This window comes from Euprymna scolopes, chromosome 20 (genome assembly GCF_053919585.1).
Source record: "Euprymna scolopes isolate OS-2025 chromosome 20, ASM5391958v1, whole genome shotgun sequence".
Taxonomy (NCBI): Eukaryota; Metazoa; Mollusca; class Cephalopoda; order Sepiida; family Sepiolidae; genus Euprymna; species Euprymna scolopes.
The window spans coordinates 10,042,009-10,054,854 of NC_136501.1; the positions used below are offsets into that span (position 1 = coordinate 10,042,009).

At 34.3% G+C, this 12,846-nt stretch overlaps 1 protein-coding gene across 2 annotated transcripts in view; it reads left to right on the forward strand.

Annotated features, from left to right (window-relative positions):
- LOC145241312 (golgin subfamily A member 2-like) overlaps window positions 1-12,846 on the forward strand; it is a 129,284-nt gene that overhangs the window by 70,158 nt on the left and 46,280 nt on the right. For both annotated transcript variants that reach the window (XM_080104121.1, XM_080104122.1), the window contains exon 13: window positions 6,912-6,998. In XM_080104121.1, coding sequence (XP_079960247.1) covers window positions 6,912-6,998 — 87 coding nt within the window. The remainder of the gene's footprint in view (window positions 1-6,911; window positions 6,999-12,846) is intronic.

Here is a 12,846-nt window from a genome sequence, read left to right on the forward strand (position 1 = left end):
CCCAACCGTCCAGCAAACTTGAGAGGTATCCGACCATACAGCAAAGTCGAAAGGTTAAAGTCTTGACCTTGAACAATAGTGTGCACCATCCCTAGGTCAGAGACCATGATCATGTCAGATTTGGTCATGATCGGTCCAGTGATGAGGGCTGTAGGAGAGGACATATATAAGCTATAATCTTGAGCGTTACCTTGAAAAATGGTGTGCACTATCCCTAGATTGGGGACCATCATCATGCCAGGTTTGGTCATGATCGGTCCAGTGGTGATGGCTGTAGGAGAGTTGTACACACAGACACACACGAACATTACTACTTTATTTATATAGATTAAAAGTTATTTTTTCAAGTTATCCATTAATTTTATAAATAGATACAAATAATTTCCATAATAAAAGTAATTATAGTTTTAAAACAATTTAGTTCACTTACTAATAAAATAATTCTGTGATAATTACATTTTATATTGAAAATTTTATTTAAAAAAAAACTAATACATTGGTAAAAATAAAGCATAGCTTAAAAAATTGTGAAACGAAAATAAAACTAGAGACATTGAAATGGTGGCAGATAGGGATATTTATGTAGAAAAAAAGAAATTGAAAAATTGATAACCTCAAAATATAAACGAAAGATTCAAATAGAAAACATTTATCTTATTAATATTTTGTTCCTTTTATTAACAGAACTTTATCAAAATGCTTAAGATGTATTTTTGGCACTGTTTTACAATCGTTCACTGTGCAGAGAGAGATGCTTCTCTTTTACTAGGAGATTCGTTCACTTTTTCATCTCTTAATTAAGGACGCTCGATGCAACAGTATTTTTTATTAAATCAAAACATTAAAAAAAAGAAAGTTGCAACGAATTTTTTTAAAGTTGATAACATTAATAATACAAAATGTAATCTTTACGCGATTATTACCAACGAACCAATGCTATTTTCAAGAGATGAAAACATGGTATGTAAAAAGAAAGAAGGTGTGGGTGGGGCATGAATAACAATGTAGAATAATAAAAAAAAAATTAAAAAAAAAAGTTTTACACCTTTCTTTAAAAATGTTACTCTCTCTACCTACTGTTTAAATACAATCAATGGGAAAAAGAACCTTTTAATTTTGTTTTTGAACTCAATATCAGTAAGAATGAAAACAAGTCTTTTCACTTCCACCCATGTACTAAATTGATCCCTAATGACTAAATGAAATAAATATTACACTATTAAAATGAGATCAAGTAAGTTATTGTTTGCTCAGTTTTTTATCCTCTCCCTCTTCCCCATAAATTAATAAACTTTGCTGAGAAATGTGAAAATGCATTGAATGCATTAACCTCCCTGGATTTTACAGGATTACATAATAGAGATATGGATGATCAATTATTTATATACTGATAATTTATGAAAGGCTAATAACAATGTTGAAATATACAGGATTGTAAGAAGAAATACTGAATAACAGGGCTAATTTTTTTTTTTTTTTTTTTTTTGAAATAAACAAAAATGTATATATTTGTATAAAGCCTAATTTACTTCCAAATTTCTGCCTCAGTCTAGAACGATTTCTCTTTTAAAAAAATATAAAAAACCAACATAGGTAGTTTTAATGAAAAATCTTTGCATATCATCTGCTTATAATTTCAATGGCAAAGGTACAAATACTTATTTACAATTTATTATACATGCACGTTTTATGTATTATTATTCATCGGACTACTGTTCTCATCTTCAGTGATTTTTCACAACGTTTCGGTCGATATAACCTCTGACTTTCTTCAGGTGTATCTTGTTGGAATTTGAACAGAATTTTGAGCAAATTCAACCTTTATTTACTTCATGGGAGTAACGTGCTCTTGTTCCATCAGCCGTGACTGGATAGAGGTCCTAAGTAATTTGCAAATGTATTTTTCAATCGCTGAGGATTGAACCTTCAACCTTCAGGAAAATATAATTTTTACAATTGATTTTTTCTAGTACTCTAACCACTGTGCCATGTGTCCTTGTGGACAATTCTAGTACGAATTTTAGGAGCCTTAAACCTATTTTTATTTCTAGTTGTAAATATCACCATTTATTACTAATTATTTCTATATATTAATGTATATCTATCTCTATACTTATTACTTGTATATATTTATATATTCCCGAGGTCGACAAGATACACGTGAAGGTCTGCGGTTATATCGACCAAAACGTTATTAAAATCACACTCAAGATGAGAACAGTAGTCCGATGAATAATAATACAAATAAACAATCATCATCTAAAAAAAATTCAGAAATGTCACGCACGTATTATTAAAAATATTTTTTGTGAATATACAATAGTAAAACTTTTTTAATAAAACTCCGTGATGGAAAATTTATAAAAAGTGTATTGCTCTGTTTATGATTTAACCACAAGTAAAAGTTTAAAAATCTGGTGTTACTGAAAAAAAAAATGTCTATTTGACCGATGCTCATTTTGAGGTGCTTGAAATCCATATGAGCCAAAAGATAATGATGGTTCTTTTGTGTCGGCCAATTTGCATCACTTCATGAATACCCTTGCAAAAACTATTAATCCATCTCTTCCCTCTAGCTTTAGGTGAAATAATAGGATAGACTAGATTTCCAAGATTTGATAAAGCTGCTAATTTAAAACTGACGTGACACTTGTCACCAGGTAGGTCTTTATCATATGGCATATATTGTGTCTCTGAATAGTTACCACTTACTTGGCGTAGAGAGTAGGTTGTATTTTTTGACAATGAAAACAAAAAAATGTATGGAGTCATTTGATAATTTTAGACTATTTGTAATCAAGAGACTAACCATCTAAAATGTTAGTAAATAGAATAACATTTCTTTTCAATGAAAGTAAATTTAAAATATCTAAAACATGTTTTTTTTATTTTATTATTTTTCCATATAGAATTTAATGTCAACATGTATTCCTAAAAAAAATTTATTTTTAAAATATGTGAAAAAAATTCTTTTAGTTTGCAAACATATTCTGCCAAGCCCCATTTTAAAAAAATAAAACTCAGAGTTTTGGCATTATTACAAATAAAACTGAACTTGGAGTTTATTTTTTATTCAAGTCTCTATTCAAATGTGTGTGCAATGTAATAAGAATAACAAAGTAATAACAAACTCATAACTTCTAAAATAATGATGATTTTATAAAAGTATGTTTCTCAAATTCACTTCATCAAATATCAAAGAAATAATTTAAAAAAGTAAAAGGGAAGAGGATAACTTAGTATCTATTTTTATTTGGATGTTTTTAAATGATTTTTTTAAAAAACTTTTTCCATTCCTAGTGAAATGTTGTCAAATACTTGAGTAGCTTAATGTTTCATGTTGAGCATATTGGGGAGCGAAATAACAAACTACTACTAGCCTATAAAGCAATGCTCTTTGTGTAAACAAATAGAGCTTAGGCGTTTGGACAATGTTTAAACATTGTAATTTTGCATACACATCTTAACTGCAGCGAAATAGTGTAATGGTTAGAAGTGCTGATTGGGCAGTCAAGTTTCAATCCTGGCTTGAGGTAGTTGCTAGTCACACAGAACAGCTGTGATACAGCAAAACAGTCTGTTTGTGGATCACACACACACACACACACACACACACACACATGTATGTTGTGTACCTCTACATCTGGGTCTATATAATTTGTATGGTGTGTATGTAACTATGATATGGCTGTTGATAATCTGTCTTTATGTGTGTATATATGTGTATACAGTCATGAGTGTGTGTGTGTGTCACATACATACAATCTATAAGGAAATCTTAAGACATGTATCTTTTCTCCTTTCTTGGGTCGATGTCCCCCATGGCATTGCCTTCAATCTGGAAATCAAATCATGCATGCTCCCAAAACACAACTTGTTTATTATTATTTGTAGACATTCTTAATTCAGGATCTTCCTCATTACTAGGAGGGCTTCTGCATCACTGAATTAATTCAGGTCTTTTCTGTTTCCTCATCCTGACTGCAAGACTCTTGTTTTTTTTTTTTTTTTTTTTTTTTTTTTTATTACATTTTCACCCCAAACAAGGCAAATTGCCACTTTGGTGTAGGGGGCTACTGTCAGGGGCAACAACTACTGGGGTACTATGTAGGGATTTGGGCAGCAAGGTGTCGGTTCACGTTACACTTGAACTTCTGCACGTCAGTACTGTTGGAGAAGCAGGGACCTGGAATGGAATTCCAGAGTCTAGCGGTTCTGGGGAAGAAACTATTGGAGTAAAAAGATCTTTTACATCTAGGGATCTCTACAGTGTGGGGGTGGGATTTAGCAGCCTGTCGGGTTTGTCGAGGGTGCTCACGTCGTGGGGGCACAAGTGATTGCAGTTCGTCAGAGCATTCACCACTAAAGTACTTGTAGAAAAGGCAGAGGGAGGCAACATTTCGTCGATGGGACAGAGGCTGAAGCTTAGATGCTAGTTCAGTGCCTATCAGGTTTGCGACTCTCTTTTGAACCTTGTCAAGGAGCGAGAGACTAGTAGCAGATGCACCAGCCCAGATGTGGCAGCAATACTCCATACATGGGCGAATGGTGGCCTTATAGAGGTACAGGATACTTTCGGGTGTTAGTAGTTTTCTAGCACGGTAGAGAGAGCCCACCTTTCTTGCAGCGGCCCTGGCAATGCCTTCAATGTAATTGTTCCAACTCATGTTTCCTGTGAACGTTAGGCCAAGGAGTTTGAAAGATGGACTCTCAGATAAAGAGTTGTTGGCCATTGCTATGGGTGGTAGAGAGGGTTTCTTGTAATTATTGAATGAAACTAATTTAGTCTTGGCAGCATTGAACGCGACCAACCACTTTTGTCCCCATTCCACTACAGATTGGAGGTCTTCCTCTAATGTTTCTGCCATTTCTTTAGAAATGTGTTCATTCGTCTTCCTGTCGTGCCTGCCATAGAGTGTAGTGTCATCAGCATATATACCCATCTCAGAGGCAATGTTGTCGGGGAGGTCATTTATGAATATCAGGAACAATAGAGGTCCAAGGATAGAACCCTGAGGCACCCCCGCATTTATATCATATTGTTTAGATGTACGACCGTCGAGGACAACCTGGATTTTTCTCTTATCTAAGAAGGATTTAATTATGTTAAGTATTCTACCAGTGATACTGTATGATCTGATTTTACTGAGGAGACCCTCATGCCATACCCTGTCAAAAGCCTTAGATATATCTAGAGCTACCGTTCTGCCCTCCCCTGCTTTGTCCAGTGAATGGTATATACGTTCAGAGATCACAGTTAGGATGTCTGCTGTGGAACGGGCTTGTCTAAATCCATATTGTTTGTCAGTCAGTAGTTTAGCATCTGTAAGATGATGGACTAGAGCATGGTTAATTATGGTCTCAAATATTTTGGCAAAAAGTGGGAGGAGGCTAATGGGGCGATAATTTGATGGGTCTGTCCTTTCGCCAGAATTCTTGAATACTGGTACAACAGAAGCAGTTTTCTAACAGCCCGGAAAGCAAGCTTCATTAAGGCATTTGTTGTAGAGTTTGGAGAGAACTGGAGCTACTTCGGCTGAGCACTTTTTTAATAGCACAGCTGGGATAAGATCAGGTCCACATGCTTTTGAGGTGTCAAGGTTTTTTATGATAGCATGCACCTGAGCAGGGGTGGTTTTCAGATCGTCTAGTGTGGCGTCTGTCCGCATAGGAAAGTCAGGTAGGGGGTGGTTGGAAGGGTCCAGTGTGGAGTTTGAGGCAAACCGACTGGCAAGCATGTTAGCCTTGTCAGTTGCTGAGGAGACAACCTCGTGATTGTTGGTTAGTGGGGGAATTGTTGATTGCCCGTTATTTACTACACTGTTGTAGATTTTGGCTCTGACTCTAGTCTGACTGAAAACTCGCGTGTCCCCTTCCTTATGTATTCAAATGTGATGTGGGGATGGCAAATTCCGTCAACACAACATGCACTGACTTGCACTCGTGATCCCTGCTAGCATGTAGGTGCAGCATGTCCATCAATCGAAGTGGCAAAATTCACCTTTCATCTTTATTTACAAAGCCATTTGGTGGAAGTGACATCCGACATATTTTTAGTTACAGATGACCAAAATTGTATAGATTGAACCTTTTGTTAGAAGTTTTATTCAAACAGTCTTTGAATTTAATGGACTTTTTTTTTTTTTTTTTTTAAATTTATGAACTGTTTTCTTCTTTTTATCGAACAAAAATAGAACTTTTATAATGAAATATATATTATGGGCTATTTTCCAAACATCGAAAATTTAAACTTAAAGTTAGTTTCATTTAGAAAAAAAAAAAACAGGTGTTTTTTCTTTTTGAGATATTTTTTCTCTCCATTTATCACTTTGAAATTTTATGAGATTTTTGTAATGTGACTTAAGTTTTTGAAATAGATGGCAATCTTGCGGTTAAGCCTCATTAATTTTAAAATTTCGATATCGACGTTTACCTAACTTTATGTTACGTTATTGACACACAACATATATGCATACTTATATTAAGCAACGTTGAGCCTGGTCAGTACTAAAATGGGTGATCATTTGGGAATACCAGGTGCCGTATATGCTCTCTGCTTATCTTGGCATTGTTTCCAGTTGTGATGGATTTCTCCTTACCACTGGAATCAAATAGTTCCAACTCAGGAGAGTAGTGGTTAGAGATTGCATAACTCTTATTTCATAATTAAGCCCATGTCATCCATCATCACCCAGGATGAACAAATGGTCCTCGCTGTTCTGACGGATGAACATCCACACTTAAAAGATTATATATATTATGTATATTTTTTGTTTTGACTGTTTTCTGTTTGTCCTTGAAATAAAGATTTAAATTCTGATAGCATTTGTTTAGATTGCAATTTGATCTTTTCGTATCTTATTTCTATTTTTCTGATAAATCACTCCTTTCACCCCACTTCACTTTTGTAGTTAAGCAGCCAAAGTGACCAAGAATCTGTGAAACTTCTGGAAACTCTTCAAGCAGAAAAAGAAGAATTAACAAACAAAGTTTTACATGTAAGTAATTTACATACTTATATATTTTTCTCGTTGCTGTTTTATCTTTGGTTTTGTTTTCATCACTAGCAGAGTTACCCAATCTTCAGCTGAAATTTATATGAGACTAGTGGGAGGGAGCGCCCGGCGTTGCCCAGTCATTAAAAAAAAAATTGTGATAGCGCAGTGGGAAGAAATTGTGACAACAGGACGGGGGAGGGGTGGCCTGGTCATAAAGAAAAAAAAATTGTGGCAGTTGATGAGAGAGGGCAGTTGCCCTGTTATAAAAGGCGCTTAAATATGATGAATTGTGATAGTGGGTGAGGTGGGGCAAGAATGGAACAACGAGAGTGGGGAGGGGGCGTCCGGCGTTAGAAAAAAAAAAAAATTGTGTGTGTGTGTGTGTGTGTGGGGGGGAACAAATAAAAAAAATCAGGTGTTATCAGCCAGAAGCCAAAATTTTGTAAGCAAAAAAAAAAAAAGTGTGCCGGGTGCGAACTGCTATAACTGAAGTTAGTAACCCTTTTACTGGTTTAACTACAATTATGCATATGCTATGAAATCGCAAATTATAGTTATTTCAAATGAAAGAAGATATCAATGATTAGCGCATGTGCTGTTCATGTTATAAACTTAGTTTCATTAAAAAGTCGTCGAAACATTTCACTCTGCAATTTATCAGCTTCTTTTTTGTTAATGTTTTTTGCGTTGGTTTTAGCGTCCAAAATTGTATGAATTAAAGAAGTTTTAAAAAAAAATGAAAATGAAAGTTTTTTTTTTGTAATTAAAGAATCGTAATTGGATTGGAATTTTTGTTTATTTTAAGTAAAAATTTAACCCTTAGTTGATTTAAACCACTGATAAAAAAAAATTGAAATAAGAAAATTGTTTTTTTGTTTTAATATAATTGGCCGTTGAAATTCCCAAACAACCCTGTTTGAATGCAAAAAAAAAAAAAAAATAAACAAAAAAGACAACCTGGTAGGCATGCAGAAAGCTCAAAACTAATGGTTATGAGATAACCTCCTAATCCACTGGGTCACAGCGCTGATCATGAATTCACATTAATTCTTGTATTTAAACTAATTCAATGGTTGATGCATGTGCAGTTGCTGAAATTGTTTAGAAAGAGATGATTTTAGGTGACTTTGCTTAAAATGCAATTTCTTCACAAAATAATTGACTATTTTTTCTAATTTTTACATATTATTTGTCTGAGAGATCACTCTTTCTAACGATGCTGAGTTGGTGCGTGTATGAAAAAATGTTTAGCAAACAAACATGCACACACACATAAAACACAGACATTCCCCCCTTTATATAATAGATCTATTCACAAACTAAAAACATCTTCATGAAATACTTTATAAACTTAAAGATATTTTGCTTCATGATTTTGGTATATATAACAATAGTATTTGATAAGCATATGAAAATACCTGTTTTGTTGTTGTTTTTTTTTTTAAATGCTATATCACTTGTGAAAACTGTTTGAACTTCAATTATCTGCAAAAAAATGATACTTGATTTTAAAATGAAAATTAAGAAAAAAATTTTTTGAAGTAATTATTTTAATCTGAAATATTTTTTAATTTATTTTTAATATTAAATGTAAAAGTGTGCTTATTGATGAAAAGAAGAGATAACCAAAGAAACTAAATAAAATTTAATCGTTTCAAAAAAAAAAAAATACTTTGAATTAAAAATCATTAGATTTTAACTTTTTCGGACTACAACAGATGTCCTGCATGTTTCATTGTTGGTTCTTATTGAGTCATACAATTCACATTCTCACACTGCAAGTCATCTAACAAAGATACAACATGAAACTGATCAACACTTACAATGCAACTGTTACGTTTATGGATGAAACTGTGAGATAGCGATTGCGACTCCAACGCTGTTTCCATGGTCTTCTCCTTCATCCTCTCTTCTTGTTTTGGCCATATTGTCATCTCTCATGAATTGGTGATTGCCGAGAAGCACGCTGGTTCACAAGTATAAAAATGAAACCAAACACAAATTCTGATGCATTTTGCAAATATCAGTTGCACTGAATGTGTGGGTGTATGACACCATCAACCCTACATAATCTGTCCAGGCATCCTTGTCACTGGTTGACGTTCACTCATCTCAATCTGCTCTGAGTAGATTGACCTGCACTCAACTGTGTACTGTCTCTGTGATAAACTGTTACAGAACTCATTGTCACTCCTAAAACTGCCCGTAAACTAACTCTAAATATATTGACCTATATTATCTGGTCCTTTTGTTCCAGTTGCTGCCACACCTTGATTAACAATACTATTTGGTAAACAACTTTCTCTACCTTATTCTGCTGATAAACTTATTTCCTCTGTTTTTGTTAATTTTTTTTTCTTTTTGTTTTTACTTCCTTATATTTGGAGGACATTGATAGTATCACATAGCATTGATAAAAAAATAGTTGATAAAGGAAATTTCTTTCCTAACACTGTGCTGTAAATTAGAGTTTTTGATGGAATTGGTGCTTAAACATCCAAAAATTTTTTAAATTTGTGAAAGTCAGTTTTTGAAGAAGTGAGTTTGTTCAGGATCCAATATTAGAAAAGCTTTTCTTTTATAATTGTTTTTTACCGATTGTAGAGAAATGCAATTCAGCATTTACCATTTTATTTTAACCCCCTTATTTTGGTGGGAATGTCTGACCTAATCTCTACACTTAATTGAATTTGTACCTTACACTTTTACCTAATACAGGTGAGCCTCATCCCTATCCCCATTCTGTATATGATTAACAATTCTTTTTCGATAGGCTGGTCTCAACTGCAATATAATGACAATTCTAGCTCTTAAAAACATAGATGAAAAGAATGTTTTTTAAATTTAAACAATAATTTCTGTATCAACTCTCTAGCTAGTTTACATCTCTTTTTTTAAATGTACATTTCATATAAACTGTTCTTAAAATTATTGCCCTGAATATTTTGCTATCAACTTGGTCATCTCTATCAACCATAATTCTCCAACCTTGTTTCTCATCATTGCAACCCAGGTGGGTATAATCCTTCGATCAAAATAATTTTGTCAAAATAATTCTACACTCAAGATTCTCTGTAAGGGACAAACTTTTTCATTCACGTTTTATTTCTAATCCATCTGTCATGTCCAGTGATATTTCATTTAAAAAATTTTCTAATTTGAACTTGATGTTTCACGTGTTTCTTTACTATTCGTAACAATTAAAAACAATTTCATGCATTTACACATCACGCTAAAATAAGTAAAATAACTAAAAATGATAAAGTAGATCGATTACAAATAAAAATCAATTTTATTATAAACTAGCAGTTCAGCTCGGCTTTGCTTTCACTCTATGTACTGTTCATAACTTTATGTGCATATGTATGTATTAAAAAGTGTGAATATTTACGGTAATGCCTTTCTATATAATAGGTTTCCTTAACTACTATAGAGAAAAGTTGGTAGAGACCGCAGAGGTCAAATGTTTTTTTTACTTTGACCACTTAACATTTATTGTTTTGGGCTCAAATCAAATTAAAAAGTTTGATCCATGTCCAAGTAACCTACATCTAAAATTTTAAGTGTTTCGACCCAAAATTTTCAGAGGAGTTTCGTAGAGTCTGCAAAGGTCAACTCTTTCAACTTTGACCTCTTGGCCGCCAATTTTTCGCCTCAAAACTGATTTAAAAAGCTTGCTGCATGTCTGAATGTCAAATTTCAAATGTTTAGACCAAAAATTGACTGAGTAGTTTGCTAGAGACCGCAAGGGTCAAATCTTTTGAACTTTGACCCCCTTGGCAGTCAAATTTTTGGTCAAAAACTGATTAAAAAGCTTGCCCTATGTCTGAATACCTTTTTATGTAAAATTTCAAATATTTAAACCAAAAATTGGCTGAGTAATTTGGTAGAGACCGCAAAGGTCAAATTTAAAAAAAACTTTGACCCAATTTTGACCTCTTAACATTTATTGTTTTGGGCTCAAATCAAATTAAAAAGTTTGACCCATGTCCAAGTAACTTACATTTAAAATTTCAAGTGTTAAGACCCAAAATCGTTGAACTTTGACCCCTTAACAGCCAAATTTCTGGCTAAAAAAACGATTAAAAAGATTTTCCCAAATCTCAATACCTCTTATATTAAGTCTCGAGTCTGTACACCGAAAATTGGCAGAGTAGCTTGGTAGGGAAATGTACACACACGCACACACAATTTCGCTTTTATAGATATATAGATTGTAGTTTTATATTACACTAGTGGGGGGTACCCGGCGTTGCCTGGGTGTTTAGAGGGGTGTTTGCTTTGGGGTAATCAAAACATAAGAATAAGCGAAGTAAATATTTTTACATATTAAATAGTAAATTATTAAATATTTTATATTAAAAAAAAAATGTTAAAACTTTAAAAAATCGAAAAAAGCACCAAAACAAACTAACGTGAGGCAAACGAACGATGTTAAATGTAAAAATCGGAAAAACAAAAAAATAAAATGCGAATGTGATGGAAAAAGAAAACAGAAAAACGAACGTTAAAACTTCTTTAAAAAAGCTGAAAAATAAAAAAAAAAACCAAAAAAATAGAACGTGAAAAATGGCTTAAATAACCGTTTCAATATTAAACCTTTAAAAATCGAAAAAAAAAAAAAGAAGACATCTCACACTACGATTCGAACCCAAAACCTTTAGATAATGAGGCCGTGCTCTAATGAACTGAGCTAAGATGACGTTGACAAAATTAGGTTGTTTTTTTTTTTAATATTTAAACTAAATCATGTTCCGATGTCATTTGCGCATGCGTAGAAGCGAACTTGTCATTGTGACACTTACGTCACCCGCGCGTCGTCCAGTGGTGGAATGACCCCGGTTGTTGGTTCTGGTGTTTCCTCGGCGATGATGTCAACGGCCGGTTTCCTGAAACAGACTTGTCATGCAAAACAATTGAAAGGACCAAGTCAATAAGCGTTTCTTTTTGTTTAAACTTCTTTGTATTCAATCAGGATACAATCGCAGTTAGCTGTTTAGTTAGGGACTGGCCACTTGTTAACTGCGAGGTTTTCTCTTCTCTCTTCGACAGAAAACTCAATTATCTACGTGACAGGGTCAATCGATGAGGGAATCTTCGTTCGTCGGACCCAAGGAAGCAAAGCTCTCTCTCTAACTCTAACTGTCAATCTCTCAAGGCTCGCTGCTTATATTGTGGGAGCGTGGACTGGGTCTCTTCCCGTTTCAGGTCGTTGGCCAATCAGAATTAAGGGATCACTGTCCGTCAAATCTTCGCCAGGCGGCCTATACCCAAAAAAGGAGCTGTCTTTCTTTCTCTGTTGGCATTCGGGTGTTCTCTAATGGAACTTGACAGGTCATAAAAACAGAGATGCCCAACTTAATTATTTTTGAGAGGACATAAAAACAGCTGAATCCGATTTCACAAAGGCCACGCGTCTTTTCAATAGGGTCACTTATCGCCCCGCTGTTCGTCGACTGTTTGCTTTGTACATCGGAATTTCATTGGTATCCTCGCCACCCACGGGCTGTCAATGCCAATTTAACGTCATCACGTTCTCCCACCATAAGCTATGATCTTATCTTTTTTTCTCTGTCTTTCTTTCTCTTCCTTTCGTCGTTTACAGCTGCCTTTTTTCCCTTTTTCCACGGGTTCACCGCTACTCTTGGCCTTTTGGTCAGGATCAAAGTGCAGCATCTGTTCTTCGGATGCCGCACTTCCATTTCTTGTTCTCTTTCGGTGGAGGAGAAATCCTTCACGACTGGGACAATTCTTTTTTTTGTACCCTTGAGCGTCTCTCATCATGAGAGGACGGTTTTTGCTGACCCCTCCCTGTAGAAAACTGATGATTTTAGGATGAAGGAATTAA